At 58.6% G+C, this 25241-nt stretch overlaps 9 protein-coding genes and 1 non-coding gene across 10 annotated transcripts; 6 read left to right on the forward strand and 4 right to left on the reverse strand.

Moving 5' to 3' along the window:
- Positions 1-1092: 1092 nt before the first annotated feature.
- Positions 1093-7551, forward strand: TRAVEDRAFT_69433 (uncharacterized protein; the record flags this gene model as incomplete). The annotated part of the gene is made up of 21 exons (XM_008036383.1): positions 1093-1421; positions 1894-2848; positions 2909-3016; positions 3069-3368; positions 3427-3586; positions 3645-3727; positions 3785-3914; positions 3970-3983; positions 4042-4085; positions 4142-4373; positions 4439-4459; positions 4522-4596; positions 4661-4722; positions 4778-4929; positions 4996-5098; positions 5156-5180; positions 5241-5510; positions 5584-5718; positions 5774-6707; positions 6763-7230; positions 7296-7551. The coding sequence occupies 19 exons, from the start codon at positions 1093-1095 to the stop codon at positions 5822-5824; spliced, it is 3249 nt and encodes a 1082-aa protein (XP_008034574.1). The 3' UTR covers positions 5825-6707; positions 6763-7230; positions 7296-7551.
- A 183-nt stretch (positions 7552-7734) lies between these two features.
- On the forward strand, positions 7735-7818 carry TRAVEDRAFT_t24. Its single transcript has one exon. It is a non-coding gene; the product is annotated as a tRNA-Lys (tRNA).
- A 1764-nt stretch (positions 7819-9582) lies between these two features.
- Positions 9583-10852, reverse strand: TRAVEDRAFT_161729 (uncharacterized protein; the record flags this gene model as incomplete). Its single annotated transcript, XM_008036384.1, has 6 exons — positions 9583-9662; positions 9721-9778; positions 9839-10187; positions 10245-10326; positions 10385-10609; positions 10657-10852. 6 exons carry the CDS (start codon positions 10850-10852, stop codon positions 9583-9585), a joined length of 990 nt encoding a protein of 329 aa, XP_008034575.1.
- A 578-nt stretch (positions 10853-11430) lies between these two features.
- On the forward strand, positions 11431-13358 carry TRAVEDRAFT_43716 (acid protease; the record flags this gene model as incomplete). The annotated part of the gene is made up of 10 exons (XM_008035709.1): positions 11431-11622; positions 11673-12149; positions 12204-12473; positions 12532-12600; positions 12654-12722; positions 12775-12840; positions 12903-12939; positions 12993-13107; positions 13164-13246; positions 13297-13358. 10 exons carry the CDS (start codon positions 11431-11433, stop codon positions 13356-13358), a joined length of 1440 nt encoding a protein of 479 aa, XP_008033900.1.
- A 1-nt stretch (position 13359) lies between these two features.
- Positions 13360-14565, reverse strand: TRAVEDRAFT_56436 (PTPLA-domain-containing protein; the record flags this gene model as incomplete). The annotated part of the gene is made up of 5 exons (XM_008035821.1): positions 13360-13420; positions 13471-13618; positions 13670-13961; positions 14043-14458; positions 14484-14565. 4 exons carry the CDS (start codon positions 14563-14565, stop codon positions 13518-13520), a joined length of 891 nt encoding a protein of 296 aa, XP_008034012.1. The 3' UTR covers positions 13360-13420; positions 13471-13517.
- Positions 14566-15317: 752 nt separating this feature from the next.
- Positions 15318-15798, reverse strand: TRAVEDRAFT_114200 (uncharacterized protein; the record flags this gene model as incomplete). The annotated part of the gene is made up of 2 exons (XM_008036385.1): positions 15318-15486; positions 15545-15798. 2 exons carry the CDS (start codon positions 15796-15798, stop codon positions 15318-15320), a joined length of 423 nt encoding a protein of 140 aa, XP_008034576.1.
- Positions 15799-16290: 492 nt separating this feature from the next.
- Positions 16291-17184, forward strand: TRAVEDRAFT_26701 (uncharacterized protein; the record flags this gene model as incomplete). The annotated part of the gene is made up of 3 exons (XM_008035397.1): positions 16291-16641; positions 16698-16738; positions 16806-17184. A coding segment is annotated over exon 3 (187 nt), but the record flags the coding sequence as incomplete, so codon positions are not given.
- A 1271-nt stretch (positions 17185-18455) lies between these two features.
- On the forward strand, positions 18456-19203 carry TRAVEDRAFT_69438 (uncharacterized protein; the record flags this gene model as incomplete). Its single annotated transcript, XM_008036386.1, has 2 exons — positions 18456-18617; positions 18670-19203. The coding sequence occupies 2 exons, from the start codon at positions 18456-18458 to the stop codon at positions 19162-19164; spliced, it is 657 nt and encodes a 218-aa protein (XP_008034577.1). The 3' UTR covers positions 19165-19203.
- Positions 19204-19755: 552 nt separating this feature from the next.
- On the reverse strand, positions 19756-20464 carry TRAVEDRAFT_17788 (uncharacterized protein; the record flags this gene model as incomplete). The annotated part of the gene is made up of 2 exons (XM_008035302.1): positions 19756-20250; positions 20303-20464. The coding sequence occupies 2 exons, from the start codon at positions 20462-20464 to the stop codon at positions 19756-19758; spliced, it is 657 nt and encodes a 218-aa protein (XP_008033493.1).
- Positions 20465-22705: 2241 nt separating this feature from the next.
- On the forward strand, positions 22706-25241 carry TRAVEDRAFT_26703 (NIF-domain-containing protein). The gene is made up of 7 exons (XM_008035398.1): positions 22706-22786; positions 22834-23201; positions 23265-23913; positions 23972-24076; positions 24132-24281; positions 24344-24442; positions 24501-25241. The coding sequence occupies exons 1-7, from the start codon at positions 22748-22750 to the stop codon at positions 24705-24707; spliced, it is 1617 nt and encodes a 538-aa protein (XP_008033589.1). The 5' UTR covers positions 22706-22747; the 3' UTR covers positions 24708-25241.

The raw sequence follows: 25241 nt of genomic DNA on the forward strand, positions 1-25241 counted from the left end.
CCTGTTTCGCGCAGGGGCAAGGGTCCGTTATGCAGACACAGCGGACGTCCTCCGCGGGTTTCGGGGTCGCAATGACGACTGCGGCGAAGAGGGTGGCAACGAGGAGAACTTTGTTGATGATCTGCATTGTGCGAGAGGTGTTCCGTGACGATAGGGGAAGTTGCTGTTAGGGGGGAAGTGGGGAAGACTGTTCGGCGGGTACTATATACCGTCGCTCTTCCACGCCCTTCGGAAGAGCTTGAGCTTGAGCTTGAGCGCTTGAGCCATGGCACGGCAGACATTGACGAGAAGAGCGGAGGCGTATGTCAGGATTGATCTCTTGTTGAACGGTGACAGATGTGAAATATGCTCGCGTCAATGGCCGAAGTATTGGCAGGCACCGCAGTCGTTCCCCTGGGAAGTGCAGGAAACGAGGTTAGTAATAACATGATGCTTGATGCCTGACATACGACTGTAGAAGCCTCGAGGTGGAGACGAGAAAGTGGGAATAAATGTCGGGTCTGTCGAACAAGTACGAATATTCTTTCCCGGAGAGCTCTTCAGGTGGGCTCTTGGGGTAGCTTCCAGCTGGGATGCTACGGCATACTACAAAGTAGCTTCATGGACGTTATACCCGTTAATAAAGTAAACACGGTCTGGTGGCGCACGAGTCAACGTCACCGCGGGATGTAATCCTAGGATTGTCGCGAGGATTGCCAGCCTAGAGGTAGGTCGACGGCGGTCGACCTGGTTCTCTCCTGTTTCATTGACTCAGATGCATGTGATATATTTGGTGTTTTTCATTGCGCAGATCCGGTATTTCGAGAACGAAGCCATAGTACTTCCAGCGTGCGCATGAGGAGAGAAACGTAGAAAGACTGTACTGTCGGCGGGGAGACCCGCAAAGCCACATTTTTGGCGTCTAATGCGCGTGTCTTGTTTGTAGGGCGCGTCGCGCTCACGTGACGGGATACAGCTTCGCGTCGGGGCGTTGGAGTTTGCTGCGCGACTTGAGCTGCGACTCCCACTGCTGTCCATGTCCCCGCCTCCCTCGCTGTCCCTCTCCGTGACACCCTCCTGAACACTTGGGCTCATCTTGGCCTACGCGCTACCATGGCTGGCCGACGGAGACCCCTCACATATGCCCCGCTCAACGACGAGAATGACGACTACAGCGATGTTCCCCCTCCGCGCTCCTCCGTCATGCGCTATGCGCTATCCGACGGCCCCCTGCCCTCTCTGGACTCCAGCTTTGACTATGACAAGATTGACGCTGCGGTCAGCAACGTGCAGCAGCGCTTCTCCACTATGCGGACATCTCCCGTTCGTCACCCCTCTTTGCCGCCTGTCCCTGAGGTATCGGAGGAAGGTTCCTTAGCGGGAGACCGTGCGTCTCTGTCCAGGAGTAGCACATCGTCTGGTGTGACCATCGTCGGCCAAAGGTGAGCCCCGTACTCTTATGTGGCATATGCTGGGATGCTGCATCAGAAAGTGGCACCATGTTTGCGCAGTCAGGTCTGGTCGACTGAACTTGTCAAACACGGCCATTTATCGCCTGCGACCGAGATTGGGCGTATCTCATATATATGACAAACGACGTTATTACAAGGTATTGCATGTCTGGCAAACATAAATGAACTCGGCGCGAATGTCTTCGTCTGCGGATGTCTCCGCAAACTTATGTGCTGGAACAAGGTGACCTCCAGCGAAGCCTGTTGAAAGGGGGCCTCAATTGTTAGAACGAGCGCGTTTCTACAGCTATAAGGCATATAACGATGTATGCCTTCCCCTCGGGCCGCCGCCCGAATCGGTGGTATTTCTCTGTAAATGCGGGATATTGATTAACCACAAACGACTACATGCATGTAGTCTTCCTTGCATTACGGTTCTTGCTGACTTGACGTCCTTGTACAGACAACTACCGCAAATTGAATACGGTCCTCTTCCCACGATCAACTCCGGGGAACCTCTGGAGTGGGAGGGCATGTACGACGAAGCCCCAGAGGAGGATCCCTTTGCCGATTCTCATGCACCGGTATACCACCAACCCGCCCCTCATCCTCCCGCGCTCCATCCGCCTGCACTCGTCGCCCAGAACACGTCTCGGTCGAGTCTTTACGACCCAAATCCTCCATATTTCACTCAGGAACGCAACTCCTGGGCCGCACCATCCCGGCCTGTGTCTGCATACAGCGCGGTCACTTCTAACCCGACAGGATGGACATACCCCTCTCAAGAGCGTCCAACGTCTGGTGTGTATGCTTCGGAGACCGACATCGATCACTTCAGACACGATACGGAGGCGTTCGCGTCCGGGCTGGCCTCACGTCAGTCGTATCGCCCACCACGCTCGCGCTCGCCGACTCCAGCTGTCGATGACGAAGACTACCAGATTGACGGGGACGGCAGCGTGCACTACACGGGGTACACCCCGTCCCCGCAGCGTCGCCCGCTCTCGCAAGTGTCCACCAACGAGCGTCCTGGGCTAGACCAGTCACCGTCCTTCGCCCGCCTACGCGCTCAGTCGGAGCCCGCCGACCCGGAGAAAGCATCCTTGACCACCTCCTCGTCACTCGTCGAGCCCGAAACCCCGCTGAACACGAGGCATTTCGGACCCGCGCCGTCCGGACGCATCCTGCGGCGGCACAAGACAAAGAAGCGGGTGCAGCTCACGAACGGAAACCTCGTGCTCGACCTCACTGTGCCGCCGAAGCTCGTGCTCCCGCGCCGCGGCGAGCCGGAGACGATGAAGACGCGGTACACGGCGGTGACGTGCGACCCGGACGAGTTCGAGAAGCGCGGGTTCTTCCTCCGCCAGAACGAGTCGCGGCGCACGACGGAGCTTTTTATTGTTATTACTATGTTTAACGTGCGTGCGTGGTGTGGTTTTGTTCGGTTGTACGGGTGCTGATCTGGTGCGCGTGAACAGGAGGACGAGATCCTTTTCTGTCGGACGATGTACGGCGTGATGCGCAACATTGCGCACCTGTGCTCGCGCAAGAACTCACGCACATGGGGACAGGACGCGTGGAAAAAGGTGTGTTCTATACTGGCTTGCTTGCACCGCTTGCTGAACCCTGGACGCACAGGTGGTGGTATGCATCGTCGCCGACGGACGGAAGAAAGTGCACCCACGCGTACTGGATTGCCTGACGCTGCTCGGCGTGTACCAGCCGGGCGACCACATGAAGAACATGGTGAACAACAAGCCGGTCACGGCGCATCTGTTCGAGTACACGACGACGTTTGGGCTCGACGAGAACTTGCACTTCAAGTACCCTGACAAGGGCATCGTGCCGACCCAGATCATCTTCTGCATGAAGGAGAAGAACCAGAAGAAGATCAACTCGCACAGGTGGTTCTTCAACGCGTTTGGCCGGCTGCTTCTGGTGCGTCATTGCGCGAAACGTTAGAAGATATGCGGGCTGAACTGAGCGGCGGCGGCAGCCGAACGTATGTGTGCTCTTGGATGTCGGGACTCGCCCGGAGAGCAAGAGCATATATCACCTCTGGAAGGCGTTCGACGTGAACTCGAACGTCGCTGGCGCGTGTGGCGAGATCGCTGCCTACAAAGGCAAACGCTGGCGCGGCCTCCTGAATCCGCTCGGTATGTTTGCGCTGGAATCACTGTCCGCATATCTTCGTGTTGAACTGGCTCCCGGCAGTTGCCGCGCAGAACTTCGAGTACAAGATCACGAACATCCTCGACAAGCCTACGGAGAGCCTTTTCGGATACATCAGCGTATTGGTACGCCACCACGTTCTTGCAACCTACAGAGATCACAGCTTACGAGGCGACCCCCAGCCGGGTGCATTCTCGGCGTACAGGTACATAGCGTTGCAAAATGACCAGTACGGATCGGGCCCCCTCGCGTCCTACTTCAAAGGCGAGGTTTTGCATGGAAGGGATACAGACATCTTCACGTCGAATATGTGTAAGTACATGAAGTATTACGCGAAGCGGTCTTGTGCTCATGTGTGGACTACCAGACCTCGCAGAGGATGTACGTTGGCACCGTAGTCACATCGACAGCTAACATGCACTGACACTTGTCTCCACAGCGTATCCTGTGCTTCGAGCTTGTAGCGAAAGCGAACTCCAACTGGTACGCCGTCTCCGCGCCTTCCTGAGGTCCGCATATTTCTGACGAATGCATCGCAGGGTACTGAAGTATGTCAAGAGCGCGATCGCGGAGACCGACGTGCCCGAGGCGCTCCCGGAGTTCATCAGCCAGCGCCGCCGCTGGCTGAACGGCTCGTTCTTCGCCGCTACTTATGCGATTGCGCATTTGGGTCAGATCTTGCGCTCGGGCCACAGCGTGGGGCGGAAGAGCATGCTTGTCGTCGAGACGATATATAACGTCATCAACTTGATTGCCTCTTGGTTTGCAGTGGTAAGTCCTCCTACTTCGTCGTTACCATGCGGACAACGGGGCAATATTGACGAACACATGTATAGGGAAATTTCTATCTGTTCTTTGTGAGCGCACTCTACATCTACAATTCAGCTCGCGCGTGGTCTGATCATTTGCCTATTTGCAGGTCATCTTGACGTCCTCGCTGGAAAGCGACTCATTTAACATGCCCGGTATCAAATACTTCAACGCGGTCCTGCAGGTGCGTGGTCCTGCCACGCTCTACATGCTAGCAACGTCCATCCTAATTGACGGGCCGTGGTCAGTTCCTGATGGGTGGTCTCGTTATCGCCTGCTTCCTCTTCTCTATGGGCAACAAGCCCAAAGCGTAAGCAGCGTCTTGCGCCCGCCCGCCCGCGGTGACATCGCTGACCCTGCTGCAGGGCGAAGTGGAAGTACAAGATATGCACGATCGTGTTCGCGGTCCTGATGGCCTACGTGATCTTCTGCGCGATAGAATGTGCGATCCAGGCGTCGTACCAGGGTGGCCCCGCGTACCGCATCATGCTCTTCAGCATCATCATGACCTACGGAGGTATGTACACCTACGGGACCCTCCCTCTCTGTGCAAATGAGGGCTGATGGGATGTCGGTCGCGTAGTGTATGCGGTCTCGAGCGTGCTGTCGTTCGACCCATGGCACATGCTCACGAGCTTTATCCCGTATATGCTCCTGTCCCCGACATATGTAAACATCCTCCAGATGTGAGCAGCTTCATATCTCCCGTCGGAGTCATCCCACCTAATCCTGTCCTTTCGCAGCTACGCCTTCGCCAACCTCGACGACGTCAGTCGCATCCATCACTACAGCTGTGCTCCTCCCACTGACCCGTGACGCGCTCCACAGATCTCATGGGGCACGAAGCAGGACAGCGAGGTCAACACGGACCTCGGCGCGGTCATCCAGAACAGCAACTCGCAGGTCGACCTCGAGGTGCCGACGGACGCGGCGGACGTGAACAGCATCTACGAGGAGGCGCTCGAGAACCTCAAGAACCGCAAGCCGCTCCTGAAGGCGACCGCGGGCGGCCCCAGCATCGCCGAGAAGGAGCAGCTCGCGAAGGACTACTACGCGAACGTGCGCACGAACGTCCTGCTCGCGTGGGTGCTCTCGAACGTGAGTCGCCAGTTTCTTTCCGTAAGGGCAAGTCGAGATTCGTGGTGCTGATGTTGACGCTGGGGGTCTGTAGGGGCTGCTGCTCGTCGCGATCCTGGGCGGTGGCGACGCGTCGAACACGTTCTCGGACAGCGGGAATGACACGTTCAGCCGGACGAAGACGTACATGTCCTTCATCCTCGCGTTCGTGGCCATCACCAGCATTATCGTAAGTCTCCTTGTATTCGGGTGTCCGCTCGCTGCTTACAGCTGGATGCGTGCAGCGCTTCTCCGGCTCGACGTTCTATCTCATCATACGGGTGTTCACCGGATGAGCCCTATTGACTCTGCCGGCCCACATCTTGGACTGATTGACATGTATGATTCCCATGTATCACATCGACTTAGTATGTCTCTATGCCCCCCCTCCCCTCTACGGACTGCAGTACGCCTTCTGCTCGGACATTGTACAGTGTACATATATGAATACATACGCATCGCTATGACTGTCTCGTTCAGCGATATCGAACACGTAAACGTAGCTATTGGAAACCCGGTAACGCACGCCCACCGTTCACGAGTAGAGGTAGTCGTAGAACGACTTGCGTCCGAACGCCTCGCGCACGGGCTCGGCTCCGCGACGCGCCCTCCTCGGTGTGCGCCTCGCGGGAGAGCGCGACGGCGACGACGCCGCCCTGCGCTGCCGGTCCAGCAGCCGCGAGCGCAGCGCCTCCGGCCCCTGCCGCCTCCGCAAGTCCGCGCTGAACGTCCTGTCCGCGTCTCCGTCCGCGTCGCTGAGGTCGAGCGCGGCGACGCCGCGTTCCAGGCGCTCCTCGTCCCCGTCCGGCGCAGACATATCGCCGTCGACGTCCGAGCCGCCGATGACGGACCACCCGTCGTCGAGCGCCGCCATCGAGGGCACCGAGGACCCCGCGTACCGTGCGCCCACTGCCGGGGAGGGCGGGGCCGAGCCGTCGGAGAGCTCGACGATGGCGCCGAGTCCGCGCGCGGGGCCGCGCGCCGCCGGGCCCTCTGCGTCGGAGAAGTCGCGGTCGGAGACGGGCTCGGACTCGGTGTCGAAATCGTGCGCGGAAAGCTCGGAGAGGTCAGAGAGGTCCGTCACGGGCGGGGTATCTAGGGCGGACATCGCAAGGCGGTTCGGGCGGGTGACGTTGGGGCGGAGGAGGTAGGTGAGACGTTGTCCGGAGGTGTCCTTGCCTGTGGCGCGCGGGGTCAGAATGGTAAAAGCGTCGCGGCGAGGCGAGATACGCACTGAAGCTGACCACGTCGTGGTAGCGCGCGCAGCAGTGCACGACGTAGCGCGTGAACGCGTCGTCGGCGATGCTCCAGACGAGCTGGAGCGGGGTGCGCGATACCTCCGCGATAGTGCCCGAGGTACCGATAGGCACGCCTGTGGCTGCGAAGGAGGCCGCGTCGTCGGGCGCGAGCATGACACCGCCCTCTAGCCAGGTGATGATCTCGTCCTCGACCTCCTTGATGAGTATCTCCGTGCTCGGGCCAGACTTGCGGAGCTCGCGGCGCATGCCTTTGAGGCTGAGCGAGAAGCGGCCGGCATTGGCGGAAGACGGCTCGGTAGTAGCTGGGGGGACGGGCGGCACGACGCTGTTGCGGGCAAGATAGTTGGGCAGGGGCTGGGGGAAGGTCGCACGGCTGTTGGGCAGGGGCACCGAGTAGTCCTTCCTGGACGGAGTGACGATATGCGCGTTGCCCACAAAGCGGGCTGTGGGTCAAGATGCCCCGGCCGTTATACATGTGTAGCAGGGCGGGTTTTGCGTTGGCACATACCGTTCTCCTTGCGGCGAATCCAACGCTTGCCCTCTTTCTCGTCCCGCTTGTTGCGTCGGGCAGCGGCAGAGAGGGGAGGAGCGGCCTTCTCTGTGGACGAGATGCGAAGGTGGGCAAACCGGTCGGATAAGCCTGGGTTGCGCAAGATAGCTGGGAAGGACATCGGGAGAGGCCCGTCATCCCTGGGGGAGGTCGATGTCGTCTGCTTGGCTGACTGCATGGCGACGATAGCGGCGTCCGGGATATGAGAGAGTGCGTAGAGACGAGGAGCTGGAGACGGAGGACGTCGAGGGCGAAAGACCGAGTCGGCGTGAGTCCGGCGGCGGGATCGACTCGAACGTCATCCGGACCCGGGCCGCACGCAATATTAATGTTGATGCTGAGTATCTCAAAAAAGTACAACTCTGCTGAGATTATGCACTTGATGCCAGGACATATCGCCCGCCTAGCTCAATCGGATAGAGCGTCAGACTCTTACTAGCGGGTGATCTGAAGGCTGCGAGTTCGACCCTCGCGGTGGGCTAGTCGTTTTGTCGCAGGCCTTGAGGAAGAAGGAAGTGGGGGACAAGTGGGGGAGCCCGCACGCCGCGAGGAGGTTCGATAGAAGTCGCCTCGGCCGAGGGTCATACAGTCAACTGAGCTGAACCACGAGAGGATGTTCAGCTATAGACACGAACACTACGACTCACCCAATATGTTTTCTCGCGCTGTATGCGGGGTTATACAGTCGATATGGTGACGAGATACGAGAATCGGGAAAGGTCGAGTACGCACGACGTGGTTAGGAAGGAGGGGGGGAATATTTGTGGGGTTCATTCAACGGCGGACCCTCGCCTATAAGTACCAGCTCCCGGCTCCGCGCGGCCCCGGAACCGCGTTCACAGCCGGGGGGCCTTCGCGTTTGTCTCTACATATGTCAGAACGCAGTCTGGAAGTGGAAATGGAACAGAACCTACCAGCTGCCCCAGCGCCACACGTCGATCTCGAAGGAATGACTCGACATAGAAACCGAAGCAAAGCGGAACGTAGCACGATGTCTGTCGCGTCTGTCATACGCCACCGATCCTGGGACGCGACGCGTTATACGCGCCTTCCCGCGCGCTCGTGATCGCGGTCTTGCAGCGCTCGCGACAAGCTCGCGATCGCGACTCGACGCGTCCATGGTGCCAGCACAGAGGCGCCCTAAGTACTGTTTTCTGTCTTGTAGATTCCTGTGTTCTAAATCATCCAGTAACGTTACACTTCTGCACTCAGCTGTGTAGAGTGTTAATCTTTGACAGGGATCTGACCTTCGTTGATCACAGCTCCGTCACTGGCATGACAGATAGTAGCAACGGAAGTAATTGGCAGTGGCAAGCAGACTGTTGAATGCACTGTGTTGAATGCTCTACGTTTAATAGGTCCTATTCTTGCAGCACATGTCACGTCTGCCCTATCGCAGGGAGCCGCATCGTCTGTGCAGACTGCACCAGGGAGATAGACAAGACAACCGAGTTTTGCTGCGGCTGCTTCCTGGACCATGGGCATCCCCGGCAGCCACGGCACGCGCTTGTGCAATTCCATACCCCCAGGATGCGGATCTACCTGTTCCCCACTCTGAACGCGGCGAAGGGGATGCTCGCGTACTGTTCCGACAACAGACCTGCAGACGGCGCCTCACCATGCGCGGAGTGCCGTTGCGCGATCAGGCCCACGGAGGCCTACTGGTGTTGTTTGGACTGTGAAGGTCAGTGGTTGACTCTCGCAGCTTTAACAGGCGTCTGACCAACGGTATATGCAGCGTTCACATACGTCTGCGCCACATGCAACACCCGGATCGAACAGGAGAAGCCGTGGATGCGCCAACGGCTTCCCAACGTGGATTACGCACGCATAGTGCACGACTGGTCCCATACGCTTCTTTTCGTCCCTGCGGCTGAAGGTACAGGTGCCACTCACAGTCAGCTTTCCATCGACGAACGGCCCCCTTGCTTGAGGTAAAAATGAATGCGCGTTTTGCGAACCTGGAGGGTATCCTCGCCAAGGTGCTCTCGGGGCTGGGGTCTCTTACCATAGCAGGAGATGCAAAACAATAATCTGTGTACATACGGAATTCGGGGCACAGATCGTGACTGGCTATGAGGATGATTAAATTCGTTCACTGATACCGTTGATATCATACATGACAGCGTACAACTCCGCAAGAACGCCGCGCATCTCTCTATCCTCCCATCTTGTAAATCTCTTGGTGGATGGCACACAATCCAGGATACGGCCCTCTTCTATCAGTGGGTAGCCAAGGACACCTCTACTGTTGCGGGGTGTAGATACGGAGCGAGTTGATTTCCCAGTATGCGTTCGCGAAAGCCTGAGGGTTATTCATCACAACTGTGCAGAACACAGAGTCAGCACTAGGCAGTAAGCAGACCAAGCAGTAAATACACACAGTCATCGCACGTCCCAGGGCATCCAGTGTTAGGGTAGTCTGAGCCGGCCCAGTCGCCCTACAAGAACGTCAGTCAACCAGCGCTTGACATCACACGCCGAAAGGACACCAGACGCACGCAGAATGTGAGGTCGAACACGAACGAGTGTGCGTCAAAGTGGCTGTCGTAGTCGCAGTTGTCGCCGAGCGCGAACGTCGCCTCGGGCTCGCCCCAGTACGCGGTCGGGTACATGCTCTGCGTGCCGAGCAGGCCCGCAGCGGGGCCGCTCCTGATCTCGGGCGGCACGGCGGGGTCGTAGCGCGACCAGAAGTACACGCGGACGCCGTCGGTTTTGGAGCGGGCGAGGACGTAGTACCCGCCCCCGGCGCTGTTGAAGTCGGACCCGTACGACGCGGGCTTCGCGAACGAGGAGCCGCAGCCCTGGTTGAAGTTCACGGCGGCGTCGCAATTCGTCGACGTAGCGGTTCTGCGGGTCCGCGTGTGAGAACAGTGATAGGATGCACGACCACGGACGGGGACTCACCCGGTCATAGCGCGCGGCGGGAGCATCGTGCAGCCCGGCGTTGTGTGTAGTGATGCCAGGTTCAGCTTGTCTTGGTTGACGCCTACGCAATTGACTCCTGTCAGAATCTGCACACCCGATCCCGATGACCTGCCGCTCACCTTCGATGATGTCAATCTCGCCGCCATGAGGCCAGGGTCCACGCTGGCTCAGCGACCAGAAGGCAGGCCATGTGCCACAGCCTTCCGGCATGTGGCTGAGGTCGAGAACGACGACGGCTTCGTCGTATGCCCGCTGCGAGGAGATGCGCACGCTGTCCCTCCCTCGCGAGGTGGGGGAGACGATGTTGTTAGCGTCGGCGCGCATGATGAATTTGTTGTCCGTCGCTGATCATGGTCAGCAAGAATACGGCGCAGCGATACACACGACTCACCATAGGTTAGATTGCCATTGAGCGCGTCTGTCTGTGAGAGGTAGTTTACGCGACCATGGGTGGGGTCGTCGATGGACTCCCAGTTCCAGCTCTGTAGGAAATCGCGACCGACGTACTCGTCCGTCAGCGAGAAGTGTGCACTGGTAGGAAGTATGAGGAGCGACGCGAGAGACAGAGCGGCGAGTGCTGTACGCATTGTACGAGTCGTGCAGAGGTCTGTGCGGTGAGAGGGCGGCGCGGCGGAGGAGGGGGCGCAGGTAGAGGAGGGCAGCACAGAGGAAGACAGTTATAGCGAGAGCGACGCTCTGGACGCGGCATGTTGGGCTCGTACGGCAGACGGAGGCTGACATTGTGCGCGGCGAGTTCGCTTCCCAATTCGAACGCGGGCTGGCACAGGTGACGAAGGTTGAGTGAAGGTAGAGCCGATAAGCCCTGAACGAGCTGCGCCCTTACCTGCTGCACCTGAACGCTCTCTCGTCGTACGCTAAAATAAGCCCGCTCTCAGCAAATTTGCCGAGCGCTGTCGCACATCGTTGCTGTCCGCGTGGTCGTCGTTTGAGCGAGCGAATGCGGAGAGGAACAGCCGCTTAAGGGGAGCAGCACAGCTTCGATTGCGATCGAGTCGAGCCCAATCGGGCAGGTGTTCAGGAAACGCCAGCCCAGCTCCTGCCAGCCTCCCACCCATGTCCCCGAATCAATGTGCGGGAGCGGGGCGATCCCTCTTGGACCCCACTCTTCTCGTGCCTAGACGCTCTCTGCTTCGCGTGCCTGACCATGTCCTCCCAACTCGCTGTGCAGCTTACCCTCCTCGTCTTCAGTCTCTCGACACAGGCCTCGCCAACCCAAAATAGAGACCCGGCAGGCTTCCTCGCCGGTGCGGGATCGTCGTGGATGTGGCCCCGCGACAACAGCACTATCACTACAAGCAATGTGACTGCCGTTCGTATATTCAACCCGGACGGTCCTGTGAGTCTTCCGTGCTCTTCCAGTCCGCCGATGGCTAACGGCACGAACAGAGCAAGGAGTTGAAGAGCGTTATGATCAAATACGCCCGTGCGGCAAAGTTCCTCTCCGGTATCGGACTTAACCCCGACACGCACCCCGAGAACGGGTACCCCCAGTTCCACCCGCCCAACCCGTCTACGTTCACCCAAGTCACGAGCGCCTCAGATGCCGCAGACACGGTGGACGCCACGGACACCGCCGCACAAGGCTCGCAAGGCAACGGGGGCAGCATCATCACCGTGACCCCAGTAGCCGCGGAGCCAGGGACTATCCGCATGCCGCTGACGGACTACATCGGCGACTTCGACGTGATGTACTACGGGCCGATGAGCTTCGGGTCGAAGCAGACGGTGCTGCAGGTCGACATCGATACGGGCTCCGCGGACCTGTGGATTCCTGTCAATTGTAGGAATTGTCGCAATACCGGGTACAGATCGAAGGGGAGCGCGACATACCAGCCGTCCACGGACCAGTGCACAATCAGCTATGTATGTCTTTGCACTCCATATTGTTCTGGCGTCCGTTGCTGATGCGTACTATAGGGAACTGGACAGGTCTCTGGTACTGTAGCCGTGGACACTGTAGCCATTGGCGCGGCGAGCGTGTCCAAGCAGACGATGTGTGCGGTCAGCAAGGTCTCCGACGACCTCAACACGGAGCCCAACAGCGGCCTCCTCGGCATGGCGTTTGGGACCATCGCGCAGGCAAACAACAAAACCACTACCTTCTTCGAAAACCTCCTCGAGAAGAAAGCGCTCGCGGCGAGCGTGTTTTCGGTACACATGACGCGCGGGAAGGAGGAGGGCTCTGAGGTAAGCGTTGCAGGAGCGCGTCAGTGCGCATCGTGTTACTTACACAACCGCGACGCAGGTGTGCTTTGGGTGCTACGACCCGACGAAGGTGGTGGGCCCTGTGACCTGGAACGACGTCGTATCCCGCGTGAGTGGCCCTTTATGAACTTAGGCAACGAACTCACGGGGACAGCATGGCAGTCATACTGGTCGATCGCCATGAACGGGACCTCCGTGAACGGCACAAACTCGGCCGTGGACCTCATCGCGGTGGGGCGAACTCGTTCCTGACTTCCTTATGTTGTCTGATGTGCTCTTGTAGGCCGTTGACACCGGCACGTCGCTCATCTACCTGCCGGATCGTGTAGCTGCGGACTTCTACGCTCTGGTAAGCACCTCGACACCCTGCCCGAGTTACGCCGCTTCTGTGCTTACCAAGGCATGCCGTAGATCCCGGGGTCAGCCCCAGCGGTGCAGTATGGCGCAGGTGAGACACCTCGTCAGCACTTACGATACGGTTGACCGACTCGTCTGCGACAGGTTTCTACACGTACCCCTGCGACGCACTGCCGTCCGTGTCGCTCATCTTGAGCGGAAAGCCGTACGCGATCCATCCGGACGACTTCAACATCGGGCGGCTGGAAGCGAACTCGCCGTAAGTCTCCGCCTTGCATTATCGGAGACACTCGCTGACCCAGGAATACATATCAGCGACTGCGTCGGCGGAATCCTCGCGCTGAGCAAGGGCTTCGCGCCCGACCTCGCCATCATCGGGGACGAGTTCTTGAAGTCTTGTGAGCTTTCTAGCTTACGCGAGCGAGTTGCCGTTCTGACCGCTTTATAGGGTACTCGGTCTTCGACTACTCGGGCAGAGTGGGCTTAGCCCCGAGCATCAACAACAGGTAACCGGCAGAGCATATAGTAGCACACGGCCGCATACATGTCACGAAATTAGATGTTGGAGTACTCTGCTGGACTATTAGCTATCGCCGTATCCAGAATGGCGACAACGACGCACCTAAGCAAAGCGACAAGTCCCGCTATAGCACCGATCCCGTTGAGACATCACTGCGACTTCGGCTTGGCGCCGAGCGTCCTCCCCTTGCTCGCGCCACCAAAGACCTTGCGCCTCTGCTTCATCATGTGCGTGTACATCACATACAGTCCTGTCGACGCATCTCAGCCCACGCCCCTGCGCGCAAAGAAATGCCACTTACCAGGCCACCAGACAAGGAAAAGGTACTGACGCACGTACGTGTGCACCCCCGCCAACAAGTTAGGCGTGAGCGAGTGTCCGAAGCCGAGCCCCGGCGGCGGGATCGTCGCGTAGATGAGCAGCGCCTCCGAGGAGGCCCCAGTCGGGTAGAGCACGTAGAACAACGTGTAGCGCAGGAAGAGCAGCGGGGCAGGCTCGGTCCCGAGGAGGTTGCATGCGTAGAACGTGTACCGCACGACCTCGGTGAGCGACCACGAGAGCACCATCGACGCGTAGAGCGGGTTCGTGTGCGTCTAGCGCGCGCGGTGTGGCGTCAGTACGGCTTTGAAACAGGAACACCGGGGCGCGAGCGACGAGAAGGGGGAGAAACGCACCTGGGGGAACTGCCCAGTGATACCCCACACGAGATACAGACGGCTCGCGACCTGGATGAGCGTCGTCACGAGCGGGCTGCGCACCCACCCGAGCAGGACATGCAGCACCTCGAGCACCGCGAAGCTCTGCACGAACGCCGTCTGCCGCCCGACGCGCGCGTACGCGGTGCCCGCGCGGCGCAGCGCGGGGACGGCCCACGCGGGCAGCGCCGCCTCGAGGCGGGCGGCGGTAGGGTTGGAGGCGAGGGCCCTGGGGAGGAAGGGGAGGCGCGCGAACCAGGCGTGCAGGGGCGAGCCGGCGTGCGCGCCGTCGAGGTTGAAGACGTGCACGAGCGTGCTGAGGAGGACGTAGGACCAGCCGAGGGCGGAGAGGACGTTGTAGAGCACTAGGTAGTACTTGACGAGCGGGGGCGGGCCTGCGGGCGGGAGAGGTCAGTGCACGCGCGTATGCAGGGGGGACTGGCGTGCCTCGTTTCTGCCGGGTCTGCTTTTTGGGCACGTCTACTTCTTCAATCATGGCCATGGCGCGGTCGTGGTCGAGAGTGTCGTGGTAGTCGTGACGTCGTGGCGTACGGTGGGCGTCGTCGGTGCAGGATGCCAACTCACGGTCGAGCGCTGGGCGCGGTCGCCGGCGGCGATGATGCTGGTTTGATCACATAAGCCACATACCTCAAAATGTGGTCCACGATTTGAAGACGCCTCCCAACAAGTTTATGGCATACAGACTTACGGCATGATTGCAGGGAGGAGAGAGGGCCATTGAGGACTTCGTGTTATATCCATAGCATGGCGATCCACGTCTGAATTTACCTGCTCGGGCTGATCACCGCACGTACTGTAGAGACTTCCGGACTTTACAAGTAAGATTGGACGGCGTTTATAGTATACACATTGGCAGGAGACGGAGAGGGAAGAGAGAAGCTCGCGTTAAGCTACGAGAATAACAGTACTCCAAAAACCGGAAAACGACGACAAGCAGGATCAAAGTAGGTCACAGCGCCTCCGCCCAAGAAACGAGGCAACCATGGGGAACAGCAAGAGAATGGAATCACTGACGGTTCTCCTGCCCCTGCCCGTCCATCGCACCGGAGTTCTGCCCGTCCCTCTGTTGCCCGTTCTGTCCGTTCGCATTGTTCTGCTGCTGCTGCTGTTGCTGTTGTTGCTGCTGCTGCTCGGAGGGAGGGTGTCCCTGCATGGGTGGGGGACCGCCGTTCTGGCCATCGGGGCCCCCGGGCCCGGGGTTCATGTTGAGGTTCGCGTTGGGGTTGACGGCCATCAGCTGGGCCTGCGTGGCCTGGCCTGGAGCTGGGCGCGGAGCGTCGCGTTCTCGATCCGGAGCTGATCCACGATGGTGCGGCACTCCTCCCACCTCCGGTTCGCCTCGTCCGCGGACGCGAGGGCCGCATCCAGCAGCTGCGAGCGCGACTCTAGCGTCTTGACGTGCCTGCAGGACAGAAGTGAGACACTGAGACGGGGCTGGCTGATTGGCCGGCGAGACTTACTGGTCGCGCCGTTCGCGGAACGCGCGTTGGGCTTTGCGGTTCTGTTCGGCCCGCTTGCTCTGGCTGAGCGTCCGGCTGCCTGAGCCTGAGGCGAGCTGTTCGTCCGTCTGGGGCTGGGGGGGCGCGCCGAGATGGCCGGGTGGTGGTGGCCCCGGGTGCGGCGGGGGCATCCCGCCTGGCGAAAAATCGCCTGGGGGAGGCGGGTATGGGTAGGCCATATGATGGGCTGCAAGATGGGGTGGAGGGGGATGCATGAGCGTGTGAGGGGGTGGGAGAGCGTGTGGCTGGATCGTGCCCGGGGGCGGGGGTTGATGCATGACGGATCCTGGGTTGGGCGGGCCCGGTGGTGGTGGCGGGCCCGAGTCTGTGGTGGCCGTCGCGGGGGACTTGCGCTTCCTGGAGGAGCGGGGGGCAGGGTGAGTTACCGAGGGGGGGTCGTCGCGGAGGCGGAGTGTTTGGAACGTGCCCGGGGGTTGGGGCTGGGGCGGGGCGTGGTGGAGGGCATTGGGGTCTGCAGTCTGGGGCTGGTGCTGGGCTTGCTGCTGCTGAGGCGGCGGGGGCTGCGGTTGGTACGCGGGGGGAGGATGTCCCAACATGGGCAGCAGGCGGACAGGGCTCTTAGACAATCGTCGGTGTATTAGTAAGAATCGTCGCGTGGCGGACTTTCATTCCTCGACCCCCTCGAACCCGCACGTGACCGTCCCTTCCTCTCCCGTCCATCCTCCTGCTCTCCCGGTCCCGCCTTCCCACCGACTCTCTGCGCCCCGCTCGCCCCGTCTTCGCCCACGGCGGCGATTGTGCATCGAGTCGCTTGTGTTCCGTGTGACCCCGCGAAATCAATGCACATCTGCCCCAATTGTATTCCAACAGCGGGGCGGCGAGTTCTTCGAAGCTCCTCAACGTCTCTGCAAAGCCTATCGCGCTCGGGATACCACGCTCACACTTCGCTCTGGTTCTCATCGTACCTGTGCTGACACATCACCTTCCATCGGCTCCCCGGCGACGTCCTTACCACCGATGACTCGGTCTTCGGCATATGCAGCGCGACGTGCGTAGTAAGTATATACACTGACGCCTCTACTGACGTGCTGCGATGCGTATGTCTATCCGCGCCACTGAACGCCGGTGGCCATATCGTCTAATGTGATCGTAGTTAGCACATACCATATGGATCGTCCAAGCACATTTCGGAAGGTAAGCATAGTCTTTGTATATTGATATGACGTTCTTGCTGACACTACGTATTCGACGCTCATCAAAGATTCGGACGGTCGCGATGAATGCTTGGTCACAGCGCTTCGTGTTAGGACCTCAAGATCCAGACCTCTCATGTCTATGCCTTTTGGAGGTCTGCTGTGTTCGACGTACGAACGCCCCCGACAGGCTCCTCGCTTTGCCGCCGCTCAGACCGCTTCACCAACCAGGAAACCGACCAATCCACCTTGCCCCTTGCTTTGGTTTCACCATGAACGTCATAGGTGTCACCGGTTCACCCCGCGCATCCGACGCGACATAGTTGCGAAGCTGCTCAGGATCATCGGTTGCTGGTGTTGGATAGCTGAGAAGCGTCGTCCTAGTTATTGAGTTAACAACAGACTTCGATCGTTTTGGTGGGGGGGGGCGGCAAAGATAGTCATCATAAAAACTAGGAAAAAGCAGTATAGCTTAAGAAGGTACTGTTCAAGATGCTAGTCGTAATCCTCGCCTCGCCACGCAAAAGCATTTGGGAGCGTATTCCTGCTGGTCACGATCGTTTTGAGGAGCTTGTTGAAGGTCAGAATATTCTGTGGACATTGATCATCTCAACTCACACTTTCCCGCCCAGCTTGCCACAGCGAGCAAAGGACCTCGCAGCATGTTGACACCACACAATCATTCGAGACGGAGTTTTCACGCAAGGCTGAGTACGACAGACAGCTTCCCTCTCTACCTTGGCCGGTGAATACATGTGCCGGATTCGTGGGTAAGCACTCCGGGCTGACAGTTCCGGATCCATTTGCCAGAGTGCTTCAATGAAGGGAGGTTTGCTCGGCCGCCTGCTCAGACGCGCGCGTAGATCACCCTACTCAACATCTTCGTTCCTGGTGTTGTATCGATCTCGAGCGTTCTCGTCTGATGTGTCGATACCTCCGAATTGTTTTGACACTCACCAAGTCTTACAACCGTCCTGCTGCAGGTGCCAGGATTATGCACCAGCTTCCAGCTTGACGGTCCAGTGGCCTCTCGAACGCATCCAATTCTGTCCAAACGTCTCACCACCATGGTGCGGACAATCCATGGTTTCAACAAAATGGCGTAAATACTCGGCTTCTGCAGCGCCAGGGGCGAACTTTGTTCAGGCTCCTCGGGGAGCATCCTGATGGAGACCCGGTGTCGTATATTCCGAGCGCCTTCGAGTATTTCCATTCAAGATGCCCGCACTCTGAGGACGCAACCGGCGGTATGACGACGCAGTTAGCGCCTTCAAAGCGCCTTCAGGCGCTTCGATCCAGGAGAGCTCAAGTTGCGGGCAGCGCTTCATGGATGATACGTCATGTGGTACCGGGGTGCCTAAGCCTGTTATGGCAGTGTTGACACGGGATTTGCACAGGCGCGGTGGTGGCCAAGGCGAAGCGCGAATGACGAGCGTTCGAGGGTGCGTTCGCGCGCAATGGAAGTCGGTGCGTCCATCCCCGACTCCAAAAAAAATCTAATCGTTAGGTAGGCTGCGACTCTGGTACGATGTCCGCCTGTGAACAAGTTTGGACGCTTAGACGGGGTATAAAGACGGGGAGGCCCACACTCACCTACCTCAGAAATCCAGCACACACAACTTTCCAAACGGTAAAGCTCCCCTACACCACCACTACCGAACACCTCCAACTAAACGCGATTCTCCGCAGATACATCCACCCTCTACTCATTCAACACAATGCCAACCGGTCTCACCTCGAAGATCTACCTCGCGGGTGTCCCCCCTGGCCTCACCTTCGAGATCACCAGCATCAAGCCAGTCGCGCCCAACGACGGGTACGATTGGAAAGCATCGTTCAGGCGCGGTGCCGGCGAAGCCGACGTCAGCTGCATTGGCCAGGTACGCAATCTCCCTCCTCGACACCGCGCCTTACGCTGAAGCACTCGCACAGACCGTGTACGACGACTGGCCGATGCCGTTCAAGGTCTCCCCGAGTGACCGCGACGGGCTCATCGGCGAGGCGCACTTCGAGGGCCACAACGGCCTCTGGAGCTCGGGCCCGGGCGCGATGGTCACTATCGACTTCCGCCTGTACGGGACCACGACCGTCAATGGGGTCAGCGTCGACGTAAACGAGGATGGGGTCATCCCGATCTCGACGACGGACTGGGGCGGGTTCACGCGCCCCGACTACGTGAACGTGACGTACTCGTGGCGGCGCCGCACCGCGGACCCGGTGAACGTCGCGCTCAGCGTGCCCTCGACGTTGGTGGGCATGCCGGACGACCTGTACTTCGTCCCGGGGGTCAGCACGCAGGAGGAGAAGGTCGGGCTGGCGACCACGACGGACAGGGCGATTGCTCTCACTGCGGTGGATTATGCGCTGAAGGGTATCTTCTGGATCCATGAGAAGCTTTTCTCTTGGGCTTTGGGTTTGTTGTTCTAGGATGTAGTACAGACTGCGTACGTGACCGCCATATAATGTAGAGCCTATCGTCGTCCTATTTCGGTTGGTCGATCTGAGAGGCTAGGTGATCGCAAGTCTCCGAATTCAGCATTTGTCAGATAACCAGTGACACGATATTCGAGCGATGGGGAATCGTCGGTCGGGAGAGCGCATGGCAAGAGCTGAACACGACGCACTTTGGAAATCTCCAGTTTGTTCCGGATCTTCTACTCTGACAAAGATTGCAGCGCCCTCTAGATTCGCGAAGGAGAGAACCGTTTGGAAGCAGGCACCCTTATTTTAAAGACTTCGAGTCGGATCCGGAGGCGCCAGTGGCATACAACTCGAGTACTTAAGAGAATGCTTAGTACGGAATCAAATGAGTGGTGCCCATCTGGTAAGAATAAGAACATTCTAATGTTAGGCAGGATTTGTTGCTTTTGAAGCAGACATTTGTGGTGAGCGGGAATTCGGACACTCCGCGATCACCTACCACTAGCCTGTCAGGTCGAGAGGCCGAATCGGGAACGACGATAGGCTCTTTACATTATATGGCGGCTTTCCGGTCACGTACGCAGTATATACTACATCCTAGAACAACAGACCCAGAGCCCAAGAGAACAGCTTCTCATGGACCCAGAATATACCCTTCAGCGCATAATCCACCGCAGTGAGAGCAATCGCCTTATCAGTCGTAGTCACCAGCCCAACTTTCTCCTCCTTCGTGCTGACCCCAGGGACGAAGTACAGGTCGTCCGGCATGCCAACCATGGTCGAAGGCACACCCAACGCGACGTTGACCGGGTCCGCCGTGCGGCGCCGCCACGAGTACGTCACGTTCACGTAGTCGGGACGCGTGAACCCGCCCCAGTTCGTCGTCGACACCGGGATGACACCGTCCTCATTGACGTCGACGCTCACGCCGTCCACGGTCGTCTTCCCATACAGACGGAAGTCGATGGTGACCATCGCGCCTGGACCCGAGCTCCAGAGGCCGTTGTGCCCCTCGAAGTGCGCCTCGCCGATGAGCCCGTCGCGGTCACTCGGGGAGACCTTGAACGGCATCGGCCAGTCGTCGTACACGGTCTGTGCGAGTGCTTCAGCGTAAGGCGTGGTGCCGAGGAGGGAGATTGCGTACCTGGCCAATGCAGCTGACGCTGGCTGAGCCCGCACCGCGCCTGAACGATGCCTTCCAGTCGTACCCGTCGTTGGGCGCGACTGGCTTGATGCTGGTGATCTCGAAGGTGAGGCCAGGGGGTACACCGGCAAGGTAGAGCTTCGAGGTGAGACCGGATGGCATTGTGTTAGATGCGTGGAGGAAGGATGGATCTGCGGAGAATCGCGTTCAGTTGGGGGTATTCGATAGTAGTAGGGTAGGGAAGCTTTACCGTTTGGAAAGTGTGCTGGTGTTCTGAGGTAGGTGAGTGCGCGGGCTCCGGTGGCTTTATACCTTGTCTGAGCGTCCGAACCTGCACCGCAGGCGAAAATCGGGCCACAGTCCCAGCCTGACTGGCGAATGGAATGATATTTTGGCGAATCGGCGGCGGAGATACCGACTTCCATTGCGCGCCGATGCATCCTCAAATATGGGCCGCTCGACCTTCGCCTCCTGCGTCTGTGCAAACCCGGTGTCAGCGCTGCCAGAACAGGCCCAGCCACGCCGGTACCGTCCATGAAGTGTTGCTATCAGTGAAAGTCCGCCTCGTTCGAAGCTTTTGGAGGCGCTGTGGAGGCGCCAGTTGCTTTATTCGCCACCTCGTCCACTTTCAGAGTGAAGGTCTGTGTACGCCTCTTGAATGGAGTTCCTTGGAGGCGCTCGGAGCATACGGCACCGGGCCATCATGGTTAGGATGCTCCCCGAAGAGCACGAGCAAAAGCCATCTCTGGCGCTGCAGGGGCCTGACAGCCTCGCAAGTTCGTCGGAACCATACATAGCGTGACCTTCGCAGTATGCCAGGCGGTGAGATGTTTAAACCGAATTTAGGGATTCAAAAACCCACCGCCCCTTTAGGTAAGAAGCTGGTGTGTTCCCGGACACCCTCAGGCGGACGGCTGTGGGACTTGGTAAGTATGAAAGTAACCCCAAGGTATCCATAGACGGGAACGATACAACGGTAGAAAGAATCATGTCGAGTGCGGTGATTTACGCGCACGTCTTAAGCAGGATGCCGAGCAATCCTCCCTTAGGTTCATCGAAGCACTCTGGAAAATAGAATCGTCAGTGGACGCGACTGCTCCGGAGTGCATAATCACGAATTTGGCACATGTTATCACCGACCAACATCGAGGGGAAGCCGTATGTCGTACTCAGCCTTGTGCGAAGACTCCGCTTTGCAGCCTGAATTTTGCGGTGTCAATCAGTTTGTGGGGGGAGCGAAGATCCTCCCCAGAAAGCGACCTTTTAGTGGAGAGAAAACCGCTCATTTTTTTGCGAGGTGAAGGGAGCGTTACAACTCGCACCTTCAACAGCACCTTATCCAGCCATACTGTTTTATATCATCCGTTCGACATAGGCAACCGAAGTGGTTTGAGCGGTAGCAAATCGGGAGCCTGTCGGGGGGCATCCTTGACGCTCTGTATTTGCAGCACGGCCGTGGAAGCCGGTTAGGAAAATTCCGAACAGAGAGTCGAGATTGACGATGGCGAGCTCAAGTCTTTGCAAGCTAGGTCCACTCCTCCCGTTGCAAGGATGACCTCTTCGTCATCGTTCTCATGAGTAGAGAGATCCTGAAGTGCTGCAACAGACTCAGACCCTATGAGTCGACAACCACAGCAGACTTCAAGAGGCATGAGAGGTTGGGATCTAGAGGCCCAGATCGGAGATGGTCAAAGACAAGAGGATCGACGCACCTTGGCAAGGCGCTGGCTCTCAGTATTCTCTGCTCCGATCGGGATTGCTATGCCCACGAGAACGTACGCGTGCGTTAAGTTTGAGGGTGCCAAACAGCACGCCCGCAGGTCGTGTGTTGGCTGCACACCCTCGAGGCTGTGTTCAGCATGAAAGCGGACTTGCGTTAACTTAACCTTTCGACAACTTCATGAGGCCACACAAATACCGCTTGCAATCTCCTGATTATATATAGCCTCTGCAGGCCCAGTGCCGCAGCACTCACGGCTTTCATGTCGTCGTCCATCTCCGAGCCCGCGGTCATTGGATTGCCCTCGACGGCAACTCGACGGTGTTGCCGCCAGACCGGATCACCGGATAGACGTCCCCGACATTAGAACGGCCCATGCTGCCTGTAGCTTGCATTGAACGACGTACGAGCTTTGCCTTGCACAGGCTGTTCCTTCGGTGTGCCCGTCGACTAGCAAGTATACTACATATAGCATCAGACATCACCGTTGTCGAGAATCGAGATGATGAGCAGCGTGAATGATTCATTGTACTTCACAAGCGCCAAGGCGCGTCAGAGTGAGTGAAGCGCTGGGGCAAAACAAGCGCTAGGACGTACTTATTACCAAAAGCCGGTAAATGTTCCCACGCAAACACACCGCAACGCGTCGACGGCGAGCTCGGACGTTGTTCTCGACCGCCTTACCAGCCCACATACCCCGTCCCCCTGCAGAGCTGCCCACCCTCATGGCCACTGCAGCCTCTCCGGATGTAACAGGTACCCAGGTATGTCGTCTACACAGCGTGTTCGGCAGCGCCCTCACCTCTGTCAGTCCGCCAAGGGGAAGGAAGTCGCGGCAGAGCCACCGAGTGCTCAGCCTGCAGAGGGACCCAGCGAAAAGAGCAGCCCTGCAGGAGACGAGCCCGCACCCGCCGACGACGTCGCAAACGGAAACGGCAACGCCAGCATGACAAACCCCGCCGAGTCGCCCCCCAACCCCACAGACAGCGTTGGGCAGGCCCCAGCGCCTCCGCCGCCTGCCCAAGTGCAGTCCACCGAGTCCGTGCAGTCTCCTTCTGCGCACGAACGTTCGGATGAGGGCGAGAATGGTGCTGCGCGGAAAGACAAGGGCTCGGTGGAGAGCGAGCAGACTGGTACGCCGACGTACAAGGGCTCGTCGCCCCGCAAGGATGCGAACAAGTCAGTCTCTGACGGCCTCCACACGTCTTCAACTGCTGCTGAACACCCGGGTCGCTCCGATAGCCCTCACCCGGCTCGTCCGACTTCGCGACGGGCGAAGAACAAGGGCGGCCTGCTTTCCAAGCTGCTCCGCGTGCTTGTGCCTTGTGTCGGACCATCGTCGCGCGCACACCCCATCGACGTCGACGAGAAGCGCCCGACGGACCAGGCGCCTCCGTCGCCTTCGAAAACGAATGATGCCAGCACGTCGGCATTGAAGGAGAAGCAGGCGGCCAAGGAGGCGGAGGACCTTCCACCTGCACCTCAAGAAGCTCACCCGCAGCATTCGGCGGAGGCGACTGCCATTGGCACCGAGACGTCCGCAGACGGCGCGGCTCGCTCTACAGAAATACCCGCACCTTTGCAGCCCATTGAAATACCCCAGGCCGACGATCCCAACGTCCTTGTTCCCCCAACACCTACCAAAACTCTGCCGCGCGAGGAGACGGAGGGCGTGACGTCAGGCGCTGTACAGCCGCCAGGGTCCACAGGTGGAGACAGCATACGTGACCATTCAAGGAGGAGTTCCAGGAACCTGAACGACGACTCTGATGGTTCGACAAGCTTCACAGAGGACGAAGATTTAGATGATGGGGGGACCCCCATGGATGAGATCGAGGACGAAGAGGAACGTCTTATCATGCAGGGTGGCGCAGGAATACCTATAGGACCTGTGAGTGCTGTCCTCGTTTGCTGTCAGGAGTAATCACCCAACGTACTCGGCATCCCAGGACGGCGTTCCTAGACCACTCCTTCCCCCATTATCTCCCAAGCACGCCGGGCGGAAATGCCTAGTCCTCGATCTCGATGAGACGTTGGTACACAGTAGTTTCAAGGTATGAGCTTTGTGTATGCCTTAATCTCTCCGTCCACTGATCGCGTTTTGTGCAGGCCATCTCACAGGCAGACTACGTCGTGCCTGTTGAAATTGAGTACCACTGGCACAACGTCTACGTCATCAAGCGACCGGGCGTGGACAACTTCTTGAAGAAGATGGGCGAAATCTACGAAGTCGTCGTCTTCACGGCAAGTCTGAGCAAGGTATGTTGTACATGATGATCTCGCCCTATAGATGTTGGGCATTGACCCGATCGCGGTGGCAGTACGCAGATCCGGTACTCGACAAGCTCGACATCCACCGCGTAGTTTCCCACCGACTGTTCCGTGAAAGTTGCTATAACCACCGAGGCAACTATGTCAAGGTACATTGACCTTCTTCTTCCCGGTCTTTCGGGACAGCATTAACATATGTCGTGATAGGACCTCTCACAACTTGGGCGGCCAATCGCCGATACCATCATCATCGACAACTCGCCTGCGTCGTACATCTTCCATCCCAACAACGCAGTGCCAGTTTCGTCGTGGTTTAACGACCCTCACGATACGGAGCTCACGGACCTCTGTCCATTCCTGACCGACCTGGCCCAGGTGGACGATGTCCGGGGCGTGCTCGACGGCGGCCTATAACACGGGGTACTGGTCCGGGAGTGAGGCCGCTCGGGATAGGATTTGGCTAGCTCAGGCTAGTGCAGCATTCCGCGCCTTTCGCTCTCTCCATGTCTGTCTGTGCATGCTGTTCGTCTGTCGCGTCTTCGTAGCTCTTTCACGATTCACACGAACGTCGACCGAGTGCATCAGATTGAGAAGACCCCTGTCCATCCCTCACCTCCGGCGCCGCAACTGGACGCCGCGAATCCAGCCACCCCCGCATTCTCATCGTACCTTGTGCAGTGCACAGGCAGCGACCTTGGGATCCGGTCCGCCACCCGTTGTCCCTGTCTCCGCTGCACCGTCTAGACCTTTCCCTCGTTCGCCGTCGGCCCGCTTCTCCTCAAGTCTTCGTCCCCGGGCCTGGTCCCCACGCTCAAGCTCCATGTGCCCCCGCACTTTCCTGTCCTATGGTTGTTCAGTACATACGCCGTCGCTCGTCCGTCATCCAGCTTTCGTATACCCCCGCAATCCCGCAATGCTTGTCATGGTACACTCTACCTCTTCCCCTCC

Source organism: Trametes versicolor, assembly GCF_000271585.1.
Source record: "Trametes versicolor FP-101664 SS1 unplaced genomic scaffold TRAVEscaffold_2, whole genome shotgun sequence".
In the NCBI taxonomy this organism is placed as follows: domain Eukaryota; kingdom Fungi; phylum Basidiomycota; class Agaricomycetes; order Polyporales; family Polyporaceae; genus Trametes; species Trametes versicolor.